Raw genomic sequence first — 23,575 nt, forward strand, 5'->3', positions numbered from 1 at the left:
CGCCTCCAACCTCTGGGGGGGATCACGAGGGCCGTGGGGCAGCGCATGGCCGGGCACAGCCCCACGTAGCAATATATATCGAATTTATTTACATTCACGTCCGGCAGACCCCCCGCCCGCGGCACCGCTATGTACATAAGGCCAAGTGTAAATACTTGAATGCACTTAATACAGAATTAAAAAAACGGGCTTTACACAACACGGCACGGGGCCCGGGGCCGCCCGGCCCCACACGCAGACAGCACGACGGCACCGCACGCACGACGCACACCCAGTGCCCCCCAGTCCCCCACCGTGGGGCTCTGGGACCCCCGGGGCTGGGCTGAGTCCCGCTGCCACAGTGCTGGAGGGGCCTGACTGCCACAGGGCAGATGCATCCTGCCCTCCCAAGGGGGCCAGGCAGCCCTCTCTCGTGCGCTGTGGGGCAGTAGGAGCCTGGTGGGCCAGCCAGGGCCCCGCTTAGCCCCACGGAGGTGGTCCCCTGGGCCACAGCCCCTGCTGTGCCATGCTCAGCACTCAGCCTCAGAGAAGAGGGCACCGTCCTGCTTGCCGACCTCGGCCACGGCGGCAGCCAGCTGGGAGAGGTTGCCATTGGGGAAGTGCCGTGCTTCCCACAAGTTGAGGATCATGGCTGTGGGGCTGGCCTTCGAGGCGAAGAAGCTGAGATGGCTGGAAGGGGACAGAGGGACCATGTCAGGGCACAGAGATGGCTCCACATCCCATTACAAGCCCCGTGCTAGCCTCACCTTGTGCAGCAGCCCTCTACCAGGATCCCACAGCATTCCAGCATCCATCCATAGGTGCAGGATGAGGCCAGAACCCCTGCTCCCAGCCACCGTGCCACCCCATCCCCCAGCACTGCCCTCAGTCTGCATTACCTGTCAAGGTTGAGTTTTTGTGCCAGTGTCCTCCAGTCGGCTCCCCGTGTGCCTGGCGGGTCCAGGCTGCTGATGATCTTTTGGCGGATGAGGAAGGGGATCTTGAAGGCACTGGGGCCCACCAGAGCCGGGGTGCCCACCTCGTCGGGGACCAGCCAGTCTGAAAACCTTGTGTCCTAGGGGAGAGCACGAGCAGCGGAGAAAGGGATGTGAGGCAATCCTATGGCCACCCCCAGAAGTGGCCCAGTCCTGCCCTCACCTTGGCGATGTTGAAGTTGACGGTGAAGCTCTGCCCGTCTCCCTCCACCTGCCAGACCCAGATCTTGCAGGCCAGCTCACAGGTGCTGGTGCTCAGGCGCTCCAGGGTGAAGGTGCAGTGCAGGAAGGGCTGCAGCCCGCTCCAGATGTGATAGAAGGGTATCTCCTGCAGTGGGGTGACAGAGCTGGGCGTATCAGAGAGGCAGAGACACCTCCCTACACCTTTATCCCCATCCCCACACACCGACCAGACTCCTCACCTGGTAGCTGGCGAGGAGCTTGCTCTTCCAGAGGGAGCTGGGCATATCATGGATGGAGAGGCGCAGGTTGTGGTAGCTGTCCTTGAAGTGCAGTACCCGGGGGGCTCCGATCAGCTGCCCTCCCAGCTGCTTCTCCAGCTGGATCACCTCCTGCCAGCACAAGCAGCAGTCAGGCAGGAGATGCCGCACACCAGGAGCGCAGCTCTCGCTCCAAGCCGGGATGGGCAGGCTGGGGACCCCGGTACCTTGAGGACGTCCTGGGTGTCACTGAGGCAGTAGACGCGGATGTTGTACTCGAGCGAGGGGCAGGCGGCCGGCGCGAACAGGACCAGCTTGAGGCGCTTGGAGGCCGCCATGCTGAGGGACTCCCCGACCAGGGCAAAGCGCCCCAGCTGCTCTGTGAACACGTAGCAAGCCTGCGCTTCCAGCTGGCAGTAGTACAGCTCCGTGCACGGCTCAGCGCCCAGCTGCAGCACATCCTGCGGCACCCAGGCAGAGATGCACCTCAGCCGTGGCTGTCCCTCCTCCATCCCTGAAAGCCCTTGCCCCTGCTCACCTCCCATGTGCCCTCACACGACTGCTTCTTCAGCCGGATGCTCCAGTTCTCAGCGCTGGCTTCCACGCAGTGCCCCATGGCCAGGATGGCAGGGCGGGTGAGGAGGACGCCAGGGGGGCCACAGCTGACGATGGGGCTCAGCAGCGTCTGGCAGCCAGCCAGGGGCAGCCTGGGGCAGCGATGGGTGCAGCTGAGTCAGGACAGAACCCACTCCAACAGCCCCGTGCCCCGACAGCCCCAGCACCTACCTCACCTCCTCCTGCTTGTGCAGGGTCAGGTAGACCTCATAAATCTTCCCCCGTGGGATGGCATCGGGTGGGATGAGCAGGCTGATCCCTGGGTGGGAATGGGGGTACAGGCAGGGGGTGAGCCCCATGAGGACCCTGCCTGGCCTGGGCAGTGCTCTGGAATCCCCACCCCGCTGTACCTGTGTTGGGGATCATGAGCCGGCCCCCCAAGAAGTTGAAGGTGCCATAGGCCATGTTGTTGGTGCCGCGGGGCAGGGAGCGAAAGTAGCTCTGTGTGGAGAGGCGGGCCACGAAGTCAGCACCCTCGGCGGCGGGCGAGCTGTGGTGCAGCGTGTGCCGTCCAGCACCCAGCGGGCTCAGCAGGTGCCCATTGGGCAGCTGGAGCTTGGCAGGGCCGTCCTGGCGTGGGCAGAGCGAGCCCTGGTAGGTCATGGTGGTGGTGCTGAGGTCTGGCTGGATGGTGAGCAGGCTGGGGTTGTCTGCGGCACAGAGCAAGCAACTGTGGTGCTGGGGCAAGGCAGAAACAGGGGGTCCCCACCAGCGGTGTATGGGCACAGTCAGCTTGAGAGGGCATGGGACACACAGTCCCTGCCCCATAGTGAGGTCCTCATAGGGCACGGCCACCACACTGGGGATCTGACCCTATGTGGCATAAAGCACTGATCCCACAGTCAGGGACTCTTAAGATACAGAGTCCTTGTCCCTAACTCAGGGATCCCATAAGGCAAAGAATCAACTCAAGACCAGGGACCCCACAGGGCACAGAACCCCACCCAGGGATGCCCTGTAGCAGACAGCCCCAGCCCAGGGACCCCCTGGCAGGTATGGCCACCTGCAGGTCCAAGGGACACCGTGTCCCAGTGTGGGTGCACTGTCCCTGCAACACTCACTCACCAGCCTTGCTGGGTTTGATGCTGACGGGCTGGAAGCCGGCGGTGAGGATGGAGGAATCAGCCACATCAGCGTCCAGGCCCCCCTTCTTGCGGCAGTACACCAGCACCCCCACCAGCAGCAGCAGCACCAGGCACACGGCCACGGCCACCAGCCCCACGTACAGTGCTACGTCCTCTGCACCGGAGGCAGCTGTGTGGGGCAGGCCATCAGCACACATGGTCACCTCCCAGTCTCCTCTTCCAGGGGACAACCCTGCCACCCCCACCATGCTCACCGTGGCTGCAGAGCTCCGAGGTGCAGTTGCGGGTGTCCAGCTCGGGGCCATGACAATCCCGGCCTCCGTTGCGTGGCGCTGGCTCCGAGCACTCGCGGCTGCGCCAGTGGGTGCATTCAGCCCCGCACTCCGACCATTTGCTCCACTCCGACCAAGCACCATCCACTGCAGGCACAGCTTGGGGTCAGCGCCCTGCTGCCACCCTCCTTCCCTGCCCCGGGGCCGGCAGAGACGGACACACAGGGGAATTGGGGGACAAAACATCTGGTGGGGACAGGGAATGCGATGGGCGCAGTGGGGATTGCAGCATTGGCACGACGGGGCGGTGGCGGTGCCCCGAGCAGGGCAGGTACCTGGGCAGAGGGTGGTGCAGGCGGTTTTCTGAACATTTTGGCCCTCACAGAAAGCACCCCCATTGAGGGGTGTGGGGTTGGTGCATGTCCGGCTCCGCTTCTGCCAGCCCCGTCCACAGCTGGTGCTGCAGCCTGACCACTGTGTCCACGTCGACCAGCCGCCGTTCACTGGGTGGAGAGGGACCTGTCAGCACCCTGCCGCTAAGGGGATGCAGGGAGGGACAGGACAGGGAGAGTGACACCAGGGCAGCATGGTGGGGACTGGTGTGGAGGAGCCGTACCGTACACAGTGATGGCAGCAGAGGCGCTGCGGCGACGGGCCACGATGTTTTTAGCCACACAGGTGTAGTTGGCCGTGTCAGCCAGGCGGGCCTGGCGCAGCACCAGGCTGTGCTCTGGTGTCACATAGACGTTGGCATCCAGTGCCGGGTCCACCAGCTCCTCATTGCGCAGCCACTCCACCTGTAGGGCACAGGGACATCACTGGGTGCCTGCCTGGGATCACACACATCGTGGCCCTGGGTGAGGGGCATCCTCAGCCACATCCCATCCTGGCCAGCTGCAGGGACCCACCTCGGCGGGGGGGATGCCCTCGGGAGGGCGGCATGGCAGCACGATGCCCTGCTCAATGGAGACCTCCCTGGCTGACGGCTCCTGCTCGAAGTTCTTCCGCAGATCTGGGGAGGCACAAGAGTGAGATGGGGGCCGGGGCCAGCGCCCCGCACTCTGTCCAGACACCTGCAGACACTCACAGGCGATGCGCACGAAGGCTTTCTGGCTCTTGGTGGTGCCGGAGGAGCTCCAGGCCACGCACTGGCACCAGTACTCCTCCAGCCCAAAGATCTTCTCCACTTGCTGGCGGGTGACCTCGATGCGTACTTCCATCACTGGCAGCCCTGGGACCAGATAGTGGCACGTCACACTGGCATGCAGGGAGCTGTCACGCTGTCCCCAGCCCCAGGCAAGCCCCGCCAACAGTGGCACACGTGGCTTCCCTGGAGTAGGACTGGCACCGCCCCTCCTGCCAGCGCTCACCAGTGCTGCGGTCGGTGCTGTGCTGCGTAACGTGGTCACCTTGGTGCACCCACTCGCCATTGCACTTGAAGTAGATCTGGGTGGCAGGGGTTGCACGGCAGGCCAGGCTCACTGCCTTGTTCTTCACAATGTAGACATCCTCTGGCTCCAGCTGGAAGTGTGGCAGCAGGTCCGGGGATGCACCAGATGCCGGGTTGGCAACAGTCGCGCTTTGCTGAGCACCTGTGGGGAGATGGGGCTCGGCCACCTCCACGTGCCCTGGCTGGGACATCGCCCACACCGGCACAGCCACATGCCAGTGGTCCTTTGCCTCCCCACTGTCCCCTCCAGCAGCAGTGCGGCAGCCCTCTCCCACCCTGCCATCCATCAGGGAAAGCAGCCACGCAGTGGCTGTGCCCGCTGAACCCTTGCCGATCCCTCATGTCCACACTTAGCACTAATGAAAAGGAAATGTAGTGTGACCAACAAGGGCCATCGCTCACGCCTCCGGGGCGCCTGCCACCCCCTTCTCCAGCACGCTGTGAGGCACTGACCAGGGGCCACATGCTGCCCTCCTGCACCCCAGAGTGGCACAGGAATGCTGGACAAGTGGGGGTGACGCTGCAGGGCAGCACAGCAGTGTTCCCCGTCCTGTGCCACTGACACCCACGCTCACATGGCACATGGGGGCTGGCTGTCCCCAGCGTGGTGAGGATGTGCTGCACACACATGCCCCCATGGGGACAGCAGTACTGGGGACATGACACACGGCACAGTCCCACGATATCCACGTCCCCCAGCCCAGACAAAGCCAGGTGCCTCTTCTTCCCCCACCCCGCCGGTGCCTGCTGCGGGAAGAGTTAATAAACCAGGGCCCTAAATAAGCATTTGATTAACAAACGATAAAATAGCGATTGTGTCACTGAATGAAGCTGTAATTGCTGCTGCTAATTGGCTGGTTAGGATTTAATAAGCAATTAAACGGGATGGAATGCGCAGTAATTAAGTGCCTTCGTTTGGCAACTACCAGCCACTCCCCATGTGCCCATGGGACCCCACTGCCTGTGCCCACCCCGGCTGGCTCTCGCCTGGCACGGCCGCCTGCGTGACAGGAACGCGAGCGACACGGGGGTCCCTTGAGTCCTGCCTGAGTCCCCCAGGGAGGCTCCAGGCCCTGCTGCTCCCCCAAGCTGGCTCAGGCCCCTCGGAGCCGGGGAGTGGGTGCCGAGGAACCCGCCGCGATGCCCGCCGGGACGGGCAAGGTGCGGCAGCTAATTTACGCGGGGAAGATAAACGGCGACCATAACACGCCGGTTATTACCCCATCAGCACTTTTACAATGTCACTGGCAATTAATTTAATTAAAACTCCTGTCGGAGATATACAGGCATTTCATATTTCACTGGTTTAACGACCCCCCCAGCCGCAGCCTGGGGCCGGCCCGGGGGTCACGGCACGGACAAGCGCTGCGGTCCCCGGCGCGGTGCTGTCCCTGTGCCGGCTGCGGCACAGCTCGCCGCATCACCCGCGGGTCCCACCGCTGTGCCTGCTGCTCGGGCACCCCGGGTGCCCGCACTGCACTACCCGAGCTGGCACGTGGGCTCTGGGTAAATAAACCAAATTTATTTATGAAATGCCATGTTTGCTGCCGCACAGCATCGCGGCTGCCTCCCGCCCGGGCGGCTGTGGCAGACGCGCCGTGTGAACTGTGCTGCGGGACCAGCTTTTTAATCACACGTGAAACGAGTACAGCGATTGCCGAGCTGCGTGACTATCCATCAAAGCTGAGTGGAGGGGTGCAGAAAGCCTGGGACCAGCAGCAGGGCATCGAGGGGGCAGGATGGGTATGGAGCCCCCCCCCATTGAGCGGGGTGCTGGGTGGGGGGAGCATGGACAGCAAACAGAGCTGGGGACGTGCAGTGTGTGCCCAGCCCTGCATGTCCTGCTGCTGAGCACTGTGCCAGGCACTGGCGAGGCTCTGCACTGTGGTGGGGGCATGGATGGAGCCGTGTGGCGCAGCCAGGAGGCTGGAGCTGACCTTGAGCCCCGCAAGGGAGCAGGGGGACTGTGGTCTGGGTGCCCCATACACCATAGACACCCCCTCCATGACGAGTACCCTACACACCGCGGGCTCTGCACGCGCTACGAGCCCCCCACGCACCCTGCGACCATCCAATGGACCCTGGCCACACCACGCATCCCAGTTACGCCACACACCTCGGGGATCTCACGCGCCGTGGATGCCGCACACTCCGCGGGCACCTCACATCCCATGGGCGCCCCACGCTCTGCAGCCACCTCCACGTGCTGATGGCCCCCCGTGTCCTGCAGGCCGCCCCACGGCGCAGAACCCCCAGCCCGTGGGTGCGGGCACAGCGTGGGCGCCCTGTGGGCAGCGGCCCCCCACGTGGCGCGTGCCGGCTCCCGCATCCGCCTCGCGCTCACCTGCCGCTGCGTTGCCATGGAAACAGGCGAGATGCTTATGTCACCTTGGCAAAGGGAACCGGGGAACTTCGGCGGGGACGGGGAACAAGCGGATGGGGTGGGGGAGCGCTGGGTTCCACACAGCCCTGGCCCACCCCACCCACACCCTCCTCACCGTGGCAGGGCACAGCCTCGGCCGCTCTGCCTGCAGCTAAAGAGGTGGCTGAGAGCACAGTTTGCTCCAGCGCCGATAAATCTCAGCCAGTAAAGTCGGTGCATTAAGCAGGGCTTTAATATCAATTATCCCCCCCCAAACACGTGGGTTAATGAGTGGTGCCTGATGGAGGGGAAGGGTGGTGGGCTCGGCAACAAGTCTGTGACACCCACCTCAGGGTGCAGAGGGGATGGGGACACCCCGCAGTGAGCTCTGGGCAGCCGCCCCTGCTTCATCGCAGCACTGGGGGACCCCCAGTTGCTCCTGCCCCTCATGTACAGAGCTCCCCCTGTTCCCTGCCACCCCAGGTGGTCACACAGCCTCTCACCGTAGCACCTGGGCCCCTCAGCAGCAGAAACACCAGGTGTACTGGTGTCAATTGTCAAGGAGGGACCGCAGGACACTGCACTGTCCAGTTTAGGGGGGGTGGGGGGATCATTGACAGAACACACCAGGCTCCAGTGGGTGCCCCATTATGGTCCCTCTGGTCCTCAAGGGGCTGATCCTGCCTGGGTGATGGTGCCAAAGTCCCCAGTGGTGCCAGGAGCAGCCTGGTGGGTGCCTCTCTGTCTGCCGCGGGGAGACACTGAGAAGGTCAGTGTGTTCTTGGCGAGGAGAGGCTGCCCGCCGGTGGCTGCAGCAGCGCCAGCCCCGGCACGGCCGGAGGGTGTCCACGCTGCACAGCTGCCCCCGGGAAGGGAGCAGGTGGCTGCCTGCAGTGGGACAGCACTCCAATGGCACGAGTCTGTCTGAACGCTGCTGCCCACCACATCAGCCACCTCCTATGGGGTATCCCACCCCATCCTCCCTCTGCCCCCACCTCCTGCATGCTCCCCTGCCTGCTGCTGCCACTCTGGGGGTCCCCACAGCAGAGCAGGAACCTCAATGCTACCACCTCAATGCTTCCACCGCTGTGACCCTCTGTGGACCTCCCCGAATCCCCGTGGACTTTGCAGCCGGCAGATTCGCTCCCAGCTGGTGCCCCATCCATTGTGTCAGTGCCAGGCCTGGCACACCATTAATATGAAAGATTTCCTCGCACTTTGCCGGCGCTCTCGCCCGGCGCCCCAGCAGCAGGTAATTAAAGCCATAATTGCTGCTGATTGCTCCGGCCTTAACGAGGGAAGGGTGGGCATCAGGGAGAGGGCAGAGGTTGCCCATCTGTTCCCAGGGGAGCCGGGAGGTGCCAACCCTGCACGCAGGGGTCCCCGTCGCTGGCACTTTGCTCTCTGCAGGGTGCAGAGAAGGGAACTGGCACATCTCACCACAATCAGAAAGCTCGTCTGAGGCTCTGAGCTGGGTACCATCCTGCTGAGAGAGGATGGCTCTGAGCCACCATGAGCTGGTGTTGTCTCTGGGAGACACCCCAGTCATGGGCCAGACCATCGCCCAGCACTGCCCAGCACCTCCCAGCAATGCCCAGCTGCTCTGAGCCTCACCTGGGGCATCAGGACATCGGCAAATGCTTCCCTTGCACCCACCTCTCCACCCCACGCAGTCCCACGACAATGCCAGGCGGGTGCCAGTGCCAGCTTCGGCTGGGCAGAGAGCCAGCAGGGTCGGATGCCAACGCTGGGCAGCGGGACTGGCTCCTGGCCAGCCTGGCACGTGCTGAGCACTGGGGACGATGTGACTATGGGCACACGATGCCAATGCGGCCTCCACGCTCCAATGGGCACCGTGTCCCTGGGGTGCCCCCGCCTGCCCTGGGACCGTGTCCCCAATTTTCTGGCATGTCCCCACAAGCTGGCCGTTGTCCGGGCCCCTCAGGCTTGTGGCCCACGTGTGCCAGTCCTAAGGCCACTGGGGGAGGCTGGGTGGAGGTGCCTGTCTCCCGATGAATGCCTGGCAGCGTCTGGGCGCTGATGAAGCGAGTGCTGCTTGTGAATGAATTAGGCGGGTTTGCATGACAATGGAGCTGCCTAATTACGGATTTGAGCTGATACTGCTCTCCCCATTACATGCTATTAGCATGTGCCAGGGCTGCACACCCCGGCTGTGCCCGCACATGACCCACGCTGCACCGTGCCCGGGGTCTGAGCACAATGGTGCCAGTGCCACCAAAGACAGCCGGGGGTGGCAGCCACTCCCAGGGACCACCTCCGCCAGTTTGAGGGCTACCAGTGCTGGATGTTCTTCCCCAGGCACACACAGAGCCGGGGCTGAGAGGGGACGTGTTCCCGACCAGCTCTGGGAGCTGAAGAGCCCTGCAGACCCCAGACCCTCTGTGCCGGCAAGGACTCGTGCCAAGACCTGCCAGCCCCTCTCGGCAGCACGGCATGGGGAAGGGGTCCGTGCTCAGTGGAGGATGAGGGGGTGTCCCAGCCCAGTCTAGGACTAGGATGGTGGGGGACACAAGACTGGCCCAGAGCAGCATACTGGAGCTGTTGCTGGGGTCTCGATCCTGGGAAGCCAAGTGGGTTTCCTGGATGTCCTTTAACTCAGTGAGAAGTAAAAGCTCTGGCCAAGCCCTGGCCCCACTGGGAGGAGCGTCAAGGTCACACTCAGTCCTTCATCCCACCAGAACAGGCAGGGGACAACAGTCCCAGGTGCCAGGGTCCACCCCACAGTCTCTCCCCTCTCACCCATGGGTGTCACCCAAGTGTGACGGCAGCCCTGGCACCTCACAGCCCTATGGCAGCAAGGGCTGGCTGAGGTAATTGGGACCCAAGAACCCCATCCTGCAAGGGCCCTGGCAGAGCAGGGTCTGGGGGCCCATCGGGAGCAACCTGCCTGACAACCCCCCGGGAGCAGCACCCAAAGAGCAGGCAGACAGCAGAGACAAGGGACTGACTGGATAAGGACAGGGTCCCAGTGTGCCCAGCCTGGAGCCAGCCCATCTCAGCCTTACCACGGGCAGACATACAACACACGGACCAACGACTGTGCTGGTCCATCAGAGCAGTGCTGGCATGGAGAGTGCACCCCTGGGCACAGGGAAGGGGGGATAGAGGGACATGCACAGCACTCATTCCCAATGCCAACATCCCCCGGGCACCGGCATCACTAACAGGGTGGGTCCCGTGTGCTGCTGGCCACACGGGTGCCCACAGTGACTCCGGAGGTGCCCAGCCCCTGGTGGCACCATCAGCATCCCGGTTGCCTCCTGCAATCACCTGCCAGGCTCCGCACGGTTTGATGTAGTGCCAGCCCCGCGTGGCACTGAGCCAGAACAAACAGCCCTGGGCAGGCTGCGTCTGCCGCGTGCTCGTGCTGACAGCCGGCACGGCAGCTTCCCGGTGCCCGGCACACGCCAGCCCTGCCTGCCACCCTGCACTCCTGCTCGCCCCACGAAGCCACCAGTGCCCAGCCAGGCACAGGTTGTGGGGTGCTGTATGAATCAACGACCTGGGGTGCCCGGGGTGCCAGGCTGTGGGGCATCAGGCTGTGGAGTGCAGCGGCTGGGGACTGTCTGCTGGAGCTGGGGGGTGCCTGGCAGCCCAGTGAAGTCAGCAGCACAGTGGCTCTTGCACGGTTAGAGCAGAGTCTGTGGCCCCGACCAGAGGAGTTGGAGCAGGAGCTGCTGTGGGGCTGGGGCGGGAGATGTGCACTGGCACTGGCTGCAACGATGCCAAGGGGAAGGCCCCACAGCTCAACTGGGCCGGGGCAGCTCTTGGGAAGGACCCTGCCCTTCCATCTCCCAGAGCAGCAGCCGAGCAGGGCAGCCCCTCACCTTCGGAGCTCGCCCCTCACTGCTGACCAAGGGTGACCCCCAGTCCTCGCTGCTGTTCTCACCCTTCCCCTGCGGGCACCAGCGGGCGGGCAGCCCACAAGCAGGGATGCTGCCCCCACCAGCAGGCAGGACCCTTTGCCTGGACACCTGGGTTCGCTGTCCCCAGCCTGTGGCTTGACAACTCTGTTGAGGGGAGCTGTGCCATGCCACGCTGTGCCACGCTGTGCCATGCCTTGCCAGGCTGGAGCAGAGGCCCAGCCCTGCCCCGTTGGTGCCAAGCAGTGGCTGCGCAGGTGACGGGGCTCAGCCGCACCGCGGCCGGCTGTGAGCTGCCTGCCAAAGCGAGCCATGGGGACCAGCACCACACCACACTGCCCTAGCCGGTGCTGGCACCCCCGGCATCCTCGCAGCTCCTGTCGCAAGGCTGGCATGGAGCGCTGTGGTGCACCCCCTACCCGTCTGCCCCCCAGCTCCATCCATCCTCGCAATTCCCACGGGTGCCATGGGGACAGCCGTGGTCCATGCCCAGCTGAGGTTCGGTACCCACTGCACCCTCCATATAAGGTTCCCTGCACCCGAGGGGTGCCCACCCACCGCGCCGTCTCTGCAGCGTCCCCGTGCAGACGGGGCCATGCTGGGAACGCAGGGTCCCCGGGGATGCCAGACGGTTGTGGGGAGCACTGGGGCTGCAGCCCCTCTGGGCGTCTGCCGTGCCCACCAAGGCACTGAAGCCGCGCTAGGGGACACCTCCGCTGGCGGGTGGAGGGTCAGTGGGCCGGGACCCCCCCGCCCCCCCCCCCGGACCCCCCGCAGAGCTCACGTCCAGCCTCACGCAGCTCCCCGCCCCCAGCCTGGTCCTTTGTCTGCAGCCGCCACTTCCCGTCTGCCGTGACACCTGCGAGCGGCCGCCAGCCCCGGGCACTCACCGTACTCCCGGCCGGCGACCGCACGGACCGGCCGCCGGAGCGACCAAACCCCGGGGATCCACCCCGCCGCTCCCGCTCCCGCCGGGTCCTGCCCGGAGGGACATTGCCGGGGACAGCCGTGCTCCGGACCGTCCGCGTCTGCAGCACCACCGATACAGTCCCGCATACTCCCCGCGTCACGACCACCCACGCGCACCCCCGCGGCGTGACAGCACCCTCCGGGCTGTCCCCTCACCGCGGTCCCCCGTGTCCCGTCCAAGTGATGGCAGCGGCAGGAACGCTGTGCCAGCGGCAGGGATACCGTGCGTGGGGCAGGGACACCACGCGTGAGGCAGGTGCGCTGCGGACACCGCTGCCCGGCGCTGGTAGGGCCCCGGGAGAGCGGAGCCGTGGCGGGGAGCGCCAGCCTCCCCCAGTGCGGGCAGCGTCCGGGGCAGTGCCGACGGGACACGCGTGTGCGACCACGCTTGGGAGAAGGGCGGGGGACGGCAGTGCCCGCCGTGGGGCGGGGGACACATCCCCGATCCGGGAGGGCGCCCCACCAGCACCCGAACATCCCACAGGCAGCGGGCATCCCGCACGGCGAAAGAACGGCCCCCGTCCCCGGGAGGGCACCGGCGTCCACCCGCCCCCGCTCCCCCCGTGGCCTTGCCCGGCGCCCAGTCCCGGAGCCGGGTCCCCCCCTCCCGCCCGGAGCGCAGTGCCCGCGGGAGGTGCGCGGTGACTCACCGGCGGCGGCGAGCAGGGCAGCGGCGAGCAGGGCACCGAGCGGCCCCGGCGCGGCGGCGGCAGCGGCGGCGGCGGCGGCGGGGGGGGCCCGGCGGCGGGGCGGCCGCGCACCCATGGCGCGCCCCGCGGAGCGCTGCGGGGCGAGGGAGCAGGGCGGGCCGCGCTCCGCGCCGCCCTCAGCGGGCCATGGCGCCCCCGCCACCGCCACCGGCCCCGCCGCGGCTGCCGCCCGCCGCCGCGCCGCTCCGCTCCGCCCGGGCGCCGCCAATGCGGGGCGGGAGCGCGGACCCGCCCGCGGAAGGGACGGCGCAACAGCTGGGCGCGCCCCCGCCGCCGCCCCCCGCCCGCAACGCCGGCACCGCTCCCCCCGCCGGCACCGCACCCCCCCGCCTCTGCACACACCCGGGCCGGCACGGGGGGTCCGCCCCGTCCCCGGGCGCCGCCCAGCGCGGCTCCCCCGGTTTGCGTCCCCCCCCGGGCACGGCGCATCCCCCGGCACGGCGTCACTCCCCATCTCCGGGACGCCCGCGGGCTCTGCATCCCCCGGGACACCCCTCAACCCCGGCAGCTCACACCTGCCACGCGCCTCATCTCCCCTCCACACCCCACTCTACCCCAATCCCCTGCTGCACCGTCGGGTGATGCTCAGGGATGCTTCCCAGCCCAGCCTGGCACCCCACGGGAAATGCCACAGAAGAGGGATCACAGTCTTGATGCAACGTGGGTTAGCCGTGGGGCCCCACCTTTTTGCCATACACGGCGGTCTGGCCTCAAGATACCCCATGTTCAGCCACACTGGCCTCTCCCAGGGCATGTGGCCGCAGGATGTGGCCCCTTCCCTCTCTGTCCCCTCCCTGCACCCTGCCAAGGTGCCCACAAGCAGTGCTGCCGTCACCAATGGGCAGCTGCAATGTGGGCAACGGGCAAAGGTCAAAGGGGGTTGAGGCTGTACTAGGGTGCCCGTGGTGTTCCCCAAACCCTTTGGCAACCAGAGCCTGTGGCAGCCGTGCTGAGCAGCTCTATCCCCAGCAGCAGGGGCCAAGCAGTGCCTCCCAGTGTCGTGCAGCAATAATTTCATTAGCGGCATCAGGAACAATTAACAACTGCTCTGATGCCTCCAAGAGCTGAAGCGCGTGTGAAGACAGCACAGCTCTCCCGGGTGGCACCAGCTGTGTCATGGCCTCCCTCCACCCCAGCGCAATGCTGGCAGGGCCAGGCAGAGCCGAGCCCACCACCAGCACCGCTCTGGAACGAGGCCAGAGCCTTCTTCTGTCATCACACACCTCCCGGGACCTCCTGTGGAGTCCTGGACCAGCCATGCACACAGGTAGGGCAGCGATTGTGGGGTGACACCCGTGGGTGCCCATCTTCATCCCACTGTGCTGCCCCAGGCAGATCCACGAGCCCTGGGACATTGGTGAGGACCAGTGGCAGAGGAGACCTCCAGCCCCTATGGGCAGAGCTCTGGCGCAGCAATAACAACCCTCCTTCAGGCTGGCTCGTTATTACTGATGGCATTTGCATGGAAACAGGATGTTTTTACTCCTTGCGGCTCCATCTGCTCCTGCTGAAGTCACCGCTCTGCACATGAGCTCCAGGGGGCTGCCATGGGAACCAGGGCGAGCTCCCCCGCAGCGCTGGGACCCCCAGCTCAGGCTCCCACAAGCCCCCCAGGCAAGCAACAGGGCAGGGCAAGGTGGGGGTACCCAGTGCAGATGGCACCTGAGGTGGGCACCCAGCACGGAGCTGCCCTGGGGCAGCATGGTGGGGAGGGGGCTGGGGGTCCCAAGTGCGATGCCAGCCCCATCTGCTCCTTGCACCTCTCTCCCGGGATGGCTTCCAGCTCCTGCTCCTGGCACTGCGCCGGCAGTGCCAGCAACAACACTCCCACCCCCTGGGCACCCACTGCATCCTCCCTGTCTCGGTGCCCAGCCGGGGCTGCTGCTGGTGCCCAGTCCAGCCTCAGCTTCTCTCAGTTTCCCTCGCTGTGTTCTGGTGCTCCTTGGTGCCACGGAGGTGCCATGCCAAGGCTGTGTGGTGTCACCCTGCATGTCCCTCCTGTGCTGCGGGCCAGCACGGCTGGGTCATCAATGGAGAAGTGGCAGGGTGCACTGAAAAATGAATAAACTCTAATTAATACAGATTGGGGAGATCACTTTTAATTCCACTTGCTTTCCCTTTTACTGAGGAGAAACTGAAGGGATGGATGAGCCAGATCCTGCTCTGCAGCTGCCAGAGCCCTGAGTCCTGCTGCCAAGTGTCAGTGTCTGCCTGGCTCATGCCCATGGGGGCATCTGGGACCCCTGACCACCCGCCAGGGTGATGTGAGGGGCTGCAGAACATGAGGAGCCACGGGAATCAGAGCCTTTGAGGAGGAGATGGCAGTGCTTGGCTGGCACAGTGCCTCCAGCCCCACACGCTCAGCATCTGGGTGTCCTATGAGCCCCAGGGGGATGCCAGAAACACTGGTCCCACTGGGTGCTGTAAATGGATTATTACTCAGAGTAATTAAGGTGGAATTAAAAATTAATTCTCCTCTCCAGTGTTCTGCGGTCATGGCTCAGCCACGTGCTACAGCCATTGTGTCAGGGCTTTCTTCTGAAAAATACTGGATTAAGGTGGAGGTGGAGGGAGGGCATCACCTGGTGAGCAGTGGTACACCCAGGCTCTGGGGGCTGCAGCTGCCAGCTCCCTAGGGATGTCGCCTCCCTGGCACTGCTCACCTCTCACCACACGCCCCAGGTGCCACTTTTGTCTGGGCCAGCTGAGGTGGCTCCCACCACCACAGAGCCTGGCAAGCCCCTGCCCAAGCCATGCCCAACCTCCTGCCCAGCCCTGGCAGCCACGGGCAAGGCCAGCCCTGAGATTTTCTAAACTCCCATCAAATATTTAAGTAGATATTTGAGCTCATGTATAATGGATCGCCCATGCGCTGCCTCCCTATCCATTTGTGGTATTTAAAGAAGCCGAATATTAAACACCATTGTATTAGCAAAACCGCGCCTGCTTAATTGAGTTACAAACAGGGAAGGTGCTGACGGATAAACAATGCATAATGCAGGGACCCACGGGCAGGATGTGGCTGCCCTGGCGCCAGGCAGGGACTGGGCAGTGCAGGGCATGGGACAAGAGGGTGCTGCAGTGGGGAGGGGACACTGCAGCTGATGGTGTCACTGGCAGAGCCAAAGGTGTGAGGAGCACATGTGCTGTACAACAGACAGGTGACAGAGCATGGCACAGCACAGCATGCCATGGGACAGCTTGGAATGGGATAATGTGGCATGGTGTGGGACATGCCAGGTGTCATCCTGCACAGGGATGCTCAGAAATGGAGCCAGTGCGAGCAACCCCAGCCACACAAGGAGAAGAAAGATTATAAAAATGAGAAGTAAATAAATATGGATGTTGAGGACCTAATTCTGATAAGAGGATTTTCAAAATTAGCCATTTGCAAGAGCAGATTAACGGCACACGGTGCTGGGGGTGGGAAGGGTTCCTTCAGAATGTGCAGCAAAGCCCATCGGGCACAGCTTGTTCCTTGTAGCCCCCAGCACCCACAGAGTCACTCCCCACTTTTTGAGGAGTTGGATTTGCTGCTGCTGCTGTGGGAGAAAATGAGGTGGCCAGAAGCGCAGCGTGGTGCCACCTTGCACGCACAAGTTCTGCAGACACAGTACCAGGGTGCCAGGACCTCACCACAGAGAATCAGCATCTGGCAGCACTGGGATGCAGACACCGGCACCCAGGACAACAGGAGACTGGGCATGGTGCTGGCACGCAGCTTGGGGTCCCCAAGGATGTGCCTGGCACCCCCAGCCTGGGCATGCAGGGTACAGCCAGCCAGCATGGGCTGGGACAGGGGGCAGTGGGATAAATAGGTAGAGAAACCTCTGGACTGCACATCCCATGGGTGCCCCACGCCAAGCAGTGCAGTGGGTGCTCCTGGATGGAGCTGGTGTCCCCCTGGGAGCACTGAGGGTGCACGGGCACCTCTGTATGCTCTGGGCTGGGCAGAGGCAGGAGGCTGCTGGGGCTTGGAGAGGCTTTTCACATCCTCTGGCTGGGATTTTCTATCCAGGCAGCCAAGCAGAAATCTCATTACAGACAGGCACAAAGGCAGAGTCCCTGTCCCCATCCCTGTCCCCACACCAGGCTGGGGGCTGGTGCAGGCTGGAGTGGGCACAGCTGTGAGCAGTGTGAGGTTGTTCTGGACATGGGCAGATAGTGGGCTGCAAGTGGCCATTTGCTGCCCCCCAACCATCCTTTGAACCCCTCACGCTGTCCTGGGCCTGTCAGTCCCATCCCCAGCCTGACACAGACCCCCCACTTTGTGGTCCAGGTGGATTGGAGTGGGGCTGAAGTGTGTGCTGGCTCCTTGACATGTGTGGGGCAAAGCCCCTGTGCTGGCAGGCAGGGTGCAGGCAGCCCAAGCACCCCCGTGCCCAGCACTCCCACGGCAGCAGCAGACAATTAATTAGCAGGGCGGTGGGAGAGCAGCCGGCGGAGCTGTGCGGGATCGATGGGCACATCGACCGCCCGGGAAACTCCAGCCCTGCCAGCCAGAACTGTGGAGCTGGGGCACACAAGGAGCCTGGCAGCCCCCGGCCCCACCAAAGGGGGTGGCTGTGGGAGCAGCATCACCAGCCCCTTGCGAGGGCACAGCAGCGTGCACAGGGCCAGGAGGGAAAGGACAGGCGCTGGAGCGTGCCCGGTGACCCTGCAGCCTCAGGGCTGACACCTGCTCCCCTGAGAACAGGGAGAGTGGCTGGTCCTTGTGTCATGCTGTGAGAACGTGGGGGTGCCGATGTTTGGATGCAGCTGTGTTGAGGGAGATGCAGGGTGGTCCCTCGGAGCTGGTGGCATCCACTGTGGGAGCTGAGGAAGGGGGCTGAGGCCAGGGGCAGTGGTAGAGTCTCGGGGACAGCATGGACACGGTGACTGAGGGACGGAAAGGCTCTGTGGGTACGTGCCAGCCATCTGGGGGTCCCCAAGCCGTGATTCAGGACCAGCAGGGCACACCCCAGAGGTGTGGTAGCACTGCCTGCACAGCCCCGTGCTGCAGACATGCCTGCGGGTCTGTGACCACACAGCTCCTGTGCCCATCCCCATCCCTGTCCCCATCCCACCCGCCCACTTCCCCCGCCTGCCTCTGCCAAGCGAGAAGTGCCAGCCCGTCCCTGCGGGGAAGGAAAGTGCTCAGCCGTGTTGCAGAGCCTGGTATCCACCCAGATGAGAAGTGACAGCAAAGGACCCTTCTCAGGTACAGGCTCCCTGAGGCGCAGGGCAGGAGATACTGTCCCCGTCTTTGCCTCTTCTGCTGCCGGCACTGGAGAGACCCTGCAGGCACTTAACCGCTTCCCCACCGTGCAAACCAGCTGTAGTTGGAGGGCAGCAGCCCAGCACCAGCAGTGCCATGCTTATCTGTCCCAAGCTGCAAGAAACAGGATGCAGCAGGCAGGGTTCGAGTGTGGGAGTAAGAACCAGAGGTGCAGCCCCTCTGCTGTGCCCCACTGTGTCCTGCCAGGCGCAGGAGCCCATGCCCGGCGGGTCCACAGGCCCCTCGCCTCCCTCATCTCCCACACTGACTGCTGTCTCTGCCGGGAGGTTGTCATGGGAACGGTGCGCTGTAGGTACCCCTCACCCTGGGTACCCCTCCTTGCATGCCATGGTGACTCTGAATGGAGGTCGGCACAGTCTGTGCCCTTTCCAGGGCCTGGCAGGGAGGGCACAGAGAGCTCCAGTCCAGGAATGCATGGGGATGCTGGTGGTAGGCAGGGACAGAGGTCCTCTGTGTACCCACACCTCTCTTGCCAGGTCCAGAGTCCCCCCGTGGCCCCTGGCTGGGTGACAGGCAGGGCACACGGGCTTGGGCACGCGGGAACAGCGTGGCACAGCCTCAGCTCCGGCAGCCGCGCTGCCTGCCCACTCCCACGGTGAGCCAGCGCTGCCTGTTCTTCCCTGGCCCACGCACCTTGCACGGAGCCAGCAGCTCCTTCCCCAGTTATCTGGGGGATTTTAACCCTGCAGCACTCACCGGTTGCAGGAATGGTTGGGTGCCTGCACCAGACGCATGCCAGGGGCCAGAGGCAGGATCTGTCCTTGCTGCCAGAGCTGGTGGCTCAGGGACAAGCTGGACTGGCAGTGCCTGGCCATGGCTGCATGCCAGCTGCTGGCAAGGTGACCCAGCATGGGCACCCAGCACCACTGACCCACACCCCCTGCAGGGAAAAGGGGACATGGGACACCATCCCTGCAGCAGCGCAGTCGGTCCCCATCCCTGCTGGGCCCCACAGCAACCCCAGCCCCATATCCCCCACCTCTCTTGTGCCACGTGGGTCCCTTGTACCTCCCATCCCCACTAGACCCCACAGCTCTCCTGGCCCCTCCAGCCCTGTCCTTGCAGGCCCCTCTGTCTGCCTTGCCTCCCACCCCCACCTCCAGCCCTGCCGCATGTCTGCTGCCATCTGCCTCTCCCTTTTGATTAGTATTAATTTTTAATTATTATTATTGACAGGGCTGCCAGCTCGGCTGCCAGCTGGGACAGCTGCCCAGCATGAGACAGGCCGGGGGCAGCCCTGGCGCTGCTGTACTCTCTGTGTGGCTCCTGGCAACTGCTGTGCCCACCGAGGGGGTGACTTTGTGCCCCCCCCAGCACCCCCCAGCCCCCAGACAGGGACTGTGGGGTGCAAAAGTTGAGGATGAAGGTCATTGTGTTGCCAAAGGGCAGACTCTGGGTGGGCACTGCCAGCCCCCCAGCCTGGCTGGGCTGCAGGGCTGATGGGAACCCATAAAGCCATGGAGATAAATGGCTCCTATTATTTTTCCAATCAAATGAAATCCCACTGTGGCTACATGAGAATGGTGATGAACCACGGCAGTGCAGCAGCCTCTGCACCCCCTCCTGCCCCAGTTAACCTTGCCCTTGTGACGTGATGGGGCCAGGGCGCCCCATGAGCACAACGCCCTTGCTGGGGCAAGGGGACAAGGACAGCCTGGCAGCAGGGGGGCTCAGCCCTAGAGCCAGGTGGGGGGCGATGGCACAGACGTGTGACAGAGAGTAGGTTGAGGGGACAGAGGGACAGACAATCCCTGCCTCTCACACACTTGACGCTATCACTGCCGGGGAGGGGCATTAATGGTGCGTTTTAGGGGGGGTCTCAGCAACCCCTCCTCCAGTTTCAGCTTTGCCAGCCCCATGTGTGGCTCTGCCTGTCTCTCATTCTGGGGGTCGGAGTGGGGGGCGGCTGGGGTAGCGCTGTGACCCCACTTCAGGCAGGGACCCAAACGTGGGCAGGGCAGACAGGGACCCCACCGCAGGCAGGGCAGGCGGCCATCCCTGGCGCGCCGGAGCTGGCCAAGGCCGGGCGAGCGGCACCATCGCGTGGCGAGGGAGCGGCGGTACAGGCAGAGCAGGCAGCACCCGGGCGATGCCCGTGCGGGACCAGTGGGCAAGGCAGGCAGAACCAGCCCCTGATCCCCCGCTTGCAGCACCCTCAGTTTGGGGTGCTGCCCCCCGTTCTGCATCCCCTCATCCCAGTCCTGCCACCTGAAGCACCCCCAGTTCGGGGAGCTGCCTCCCCAGTACTGCATCCCTTCATCCCTGCCCCGCTGCCTCTCCAGCCCCATTGCCCTGCTGGGGAGGACAGTGCGGTGCTGCTGCCCTTGCACCCGCGCAGAGAAATGACCCAAAGCCACCACACGATGCAAGGACACAGGGACATGGCCTGACACATCGCCTGCCAGGGATGAGCTCCTGTCTTCAGTCTCTACTATCATCTTCTGCCTGGAATAGGAGCAATATTGGGTGGTGGAGAGCCCCACACTGCCCTCGGGGAGCTGCAAGGCCGATGTCCCTGGAGAAAGGCAGCTGAGCCCCAGGGACACAGCTCTCTGCAGCCATGGCAGCATCCCAGGTGGTGCAGGGCTCAGCAAGCTCAACCTCACAGGTTGCACTGCAGGCAGTTGAGACCCTGGGTGACACAGCCACAGCAGCTGTCTGTCAAGCTGTGACCAGACAGGTCACAACCAGCTCTAAGAGCAGAGAGTGGTCAATACTTCATCCTTCTGCAGGACCAGGTCTCTGCAGAGCCTGTCTGCAGGCAGGGCAGCACTGAGCCATCACAGCAGGGGAAAAACAACCCTGGCTCTGGGCTGATGAGGTGGCACAGATGGGCTGGACGTGTGGCCCTGGACAAGGTGCAGTCCTGGGCTGAGAAGGAGCCTGGGTGCTGCTGGAGAGAATGGAGGATACTCCTGGATGAGAGCTGCAGTGAGGGCAGAACTGCAGCTGGCACTGTCAGGAGGTGAGCAGACAGCTCCACCTCTAGAATCTGACTAGGCAGGGAAGCAGATACAACAGTGAAACACACAAATAAAAGATTACAGGACAGAGTTTGGGGTGGGTCTGGAAAAAGTGTGTAGGGGGCCAGGACTACCAGAAGGGACAGCAGAGGACATGAGCCATGGAAAGGAGGAGCCAGCAAAGTCCCAGGGCTCAAAAGACTGAGGCTGTGAACCTGCAGGTCTGGCACCAACAAAACCTTGGGAAGAAAATGAGCTTCATAGCACCTATGCTGCAAGTGTATGTGGGAGGGGATGCAGCATGGGGACCATGCTGTGCTGCAGCCCAACACCCTCCCTGCAGGGACACTGCCAGCCCTCAGCTGCGAAACTGATCTTCCTGACAAGGCAGACCCGTGTCCCATAGATGTACAGGGACTTGGGACAAAAGTGGACCAGCTCCCCAGGCTGAGCTGGCCCAGATGAGCTGGACCTCAGTAGTCCCTCCTGTGCCCAGGTTTGAAGGGCAGGGAGCTGTGCCCATGCCTTGGCCAGGGGAGGACAGAATAGCATTCTTCCAGGAGCTATCCAGGGCTCCCCAAAACACAGGAAACACCCCCACAGCCTCAGGGAGAGGAGCACTGATCTCGGGCTCTAGGGGATGTGAGGGGACATGTAGTGTCCCAAACCCATAGCAATGTGCTCCTGGCCCCTCTCACCCAGAATGGAGGGGCCAGGATATCATCATCATCATCTTCCTCCCAGGAAACCTCCCCAACAAACAGGAGCCACCCCAGGTTGCTAAGAGCCCTGGAGACACAGATCATGCTCAGATGCAGAAATTCATTGTGAGACAGTACATGGGGACTTCATAGGCAGCTCCTCACTCTCCCCACAGTCACACCACAAACTTGGTCTTGGCAAGGGAGCTGCTCTTGGTGGCCGTATCCGCATGAGCCTGGTAGCCAATGGCCACCTTCTGTGACAGACCCAGGTGCTCCTTGTAGACACGCCTGGAGGAGAGAAGGGGATGCATAAACAGGGCAGCACCGCTCCTCCTATTCCCCCAAACAGGGGGAGCCCTTATTCCCCTGTGCAGTCCCCCCTGAAGCTGCATTACCCAATGTGGGTGACCCCTTCCTGGTTCTCCGCTTCCCGGGTCCAGATGGCAATCTTGTCCCCCTTGGTGCGGATGTTGATGACGGCCCCGCACACCTCGTCGCTGTACTCATCAAACATCTCCCCAATGAGGCACAGCAGCTGTTGGGAGGAGAAGGGAAGCCTGGAACAGTCCCCACCGGGGCACAACCCTGGGGCAGGGGAAACACCACAGCCAGGACGCTTGAGCAGGGCTGTACTCACTGTGTCCAGCCAGAACCGGTCCAGCTCGGTGTGCCGCTGCTGCTTGGCCAGGGTGATGAGCCAGCGCCCACCACGCTTGTTCTGGCTGTCCTCCCACATGGGCTCAATGCCATCCTAGGGTGGGCAAGGGGGACAGTCAGGGGCTCCAAGTATCTGCCAAGAGCTGGCCTGTGGAGCTGTGAACATCCAGCCAGACTTCCCCTCCCACCTTATGGCCAGGACATCCTGACAGCCTTACCAGCACCCAGTGTGCTCCCATAATGCTGGGAGGAGTCTGAGGCTGGGGTTTCGTACCTTAAAGAGGGAGTAGTCACAGCCAGCTGTGAGCTTGCTGGCGAGCTGGATGTGACTGTACAGCCTGTGTTAGATGGAGACATAGAAGCAGGTGAGAATAGGTGCCTCAGGCTCAGACCCCCCCAGCAGAACACCTCCAGAAGGGGCACAGTGTGCCCAATGGACACTCACGCCCAGAAGTCCTCCACAGTGTTGAATTTGGTGACAAGGCGCAGGTTTGCTTGCCACATCTTGCTTTTGTCATTCTTGAAAAACCACAGCGCCCATCTGGGGAGTGAGAGGAAATGGGTGTTCAACCATGCTGGAGTCCCTCTCCAGCCCCAGCAAACCCCTCCCAGTGTGGGGAGAGGCTGTCCATGGCCAGGCCTCCCATACCTGTTCTGCAGCGGGTGCTTGCCCAGGATCTCTGCCGGGAGCAGCTCCTGCTGCCGAGCCCTCTGCCGGCGTCGCTCCTGCTGCCTCTGCAGAGGAAGGTGGGACAGCCCCGAAGAGCTCCGTGAGCACCCCAGCAGAGAGCCTGCAGCCCCCCAGCTACCTCCCACACTGTGTGCCCCGAGGGGTGGAAAGCCTGTCTGTGTTCTACATCCCCCCCAGCCCACAGGGCGAGCACCCACCTGCTCCCCTGTAGCCATCCTGACCAGCACAAGCTCCCCTGAGCTGTCTCCGGCTCTTAAGTACCCACAGGCAGGTGGGATGAGGAGCTACCCCAGCTACAGCTGGTGGGGTGGGAGGGTGGTATCCTGGGGAGAGGGGGTCAGTCCTACCCCCCCTGGGGGGCAGAGATGGGGGATGAGGACAGGGGCTCAGAGCGGGTAGCAATCAGGATGAGGGAGTAGAATTGTGTAAGTTGGGGACCACGATGTGTATGTATGCCATGATGTATGGCAGGGCAGGATGGTATACAGAGAGGGTGGGATAGGATGGGATGGGATGGGGAG

At 63.6% G+C, this 23,575-nt stretch overlaps 2 protein-coding genes across 6 annotated transcripts; both read right to left on the reverse strand.

The window, feature by feature from the left end:
• Window positions 1-66: 66 nt before the first annotated feature.
• UNC5A (unc-5 netrin receptor A) lies at window positions 67-12,816 on the reverse strand. 4 transcript variants are annotated; one of them, XM_005523647.3, is made up of 16 exons: window positions 12,702-12,816; window positions 4,757-4,978; window positions 4,474-4,617; window positions 4,295-4,398; window positions 4,003-4,183; window positions 3,722-3,889; window positions 3,369-3,533; window positions 3,095-3,283; window positions 2,380-2,679; window positions 2,201-2,288; window positions 1,953-2,121; window positions 1,642-1,875; window positions 1,397-1,546; window positions 1,138-1,302; window positions 879-1,054; window positions 67-669 (listed from the first exon to the last, which is right to left on the reverse strand). In XM_005523647.3, the coding sequence occupies exons 1-16, from the start codon at window positions 12,814-12,816 to the stop codon at window positions 510-512; spliced, it is 2,730 nt and encodes a 909-aa protein (XP_005523704.2). In that variant the 3' UTR covers window positions 67-509. The 4 variants fall into 4 exon arrangements, with proteins under 4 accessions (XP_005523704.2, XP_087919541.1, XP_087919542.1 ...); XM_088063415.1 differs by lacking the exon at window positions 12,702-12,816 and adding an exon at window positions 8,269-9,633; XM_088063416.1 differs by lacking the exon at window positions 12,702-12,816 and adding an exon at window positions 7,181-7,463.
• Window positions 12,817-21,804: 8,988 nt separating this feature from the next.
• Window positions 21,805-23,294, reverse strand: EIF4E1B (eukaryotic translation initiation factor 4E family member 1B). Of its 2 annotated transcripts, XM_088063553.1 has the most exons (7): window positions 23,252-23,294; window positions 23,013-23,098; window positions 22,809-22,904; window positions 22,638-22,701; window positions 22,344-22,457; window positions 22,102-22,241; window positions 21,805-21,994 (listed from the first exon to the last, which is right to left on the reverse strand). In XM_088063553.1, the coding sequence occupies exons 1-7, from the start codon at window positions 23,267-23,269 to the stop codon at window positions 21,880-21,882; spliced, it is 633 nt and encodes a 210-aa protein (XP_087919679.1). In that variant the 5' UTR covers window positions 23,270-23,294; the 3' UTR covers window positions 21,805-21,879. The 2 variants fall into 2 exon arrangements, with proteins under 2 accessions (XP_087919679.1, XP_087919678.1); XM_088063552.1 differs by having other exon boundaries at window positions 22,102-22,457.
• Between the last annotated feature and the right edge of the window lie 281 nt (window positions 23,295-23,575).

The sequence above is a fragment of the Pseudopodoces humilis genome, chromosome 17 (assembly GCF_049639895.1).
Source record: "Pseudopodoces humilis isolate 2021_Gansu_Grassland_sample_001 chromosome 17, ASM4963989v1, whole genome shotgun sequence".
NCBI classification, from domain to species: domain Eukaryota; kingdom Metazoa; phylum Chordata; class Aves; order Passeriformes; family Paridae; genus Pseudopodoces; species Pseudopodoces humilis.

What these genes read in the sequence shown, in the direction of transcription:
- UNC5A (XM_005523647.3), bottom strand. Translation starts at nt 12,816, where the DNA reads ATGGGTGCGCGGCCGCCCCGCCGCCGGGCCCCCCCCGCCGCCGCCGCC. An exon ending in CATCAAACCCAGCAAGGCTG is followed by an intron (nt 2,680 to 3,094) that starts GTGAGTGAGTGT and finishes TCTGTGCCGCAG; the next exon opens with ACAACCCCAGCCTGCTCACC. An exon ending in TCAACTTCAACATCGCCAAG is followed by an intron (nt 1,055 to 1,137) that starts GTGAGGGCAGGA and finishes GCTCTCCCCTAG; the next exon opens with GACACAAGGTTTTCAGACTG.
- EIF4E1B (XM_088063552.1), bottom strand. An exon ending in AAGCACCCGCTGCAGAACAG is followed by an intron (nt 22,905 to 23,012) that starts GTATGGGAGGCC and finishes CTCACTCCCCAG; the next exon opens with ATGGGCGCTGTGGTTTTTCA. An exon ending in GTGACTACTCCCTCTTTAAG is followed by an intron (nt 22,458 to 22,637) that starts GTACGAAACCCC and finishes TGCCCACCCTAG; the next exon opens with GATGGCATTGAGCCCATGTG.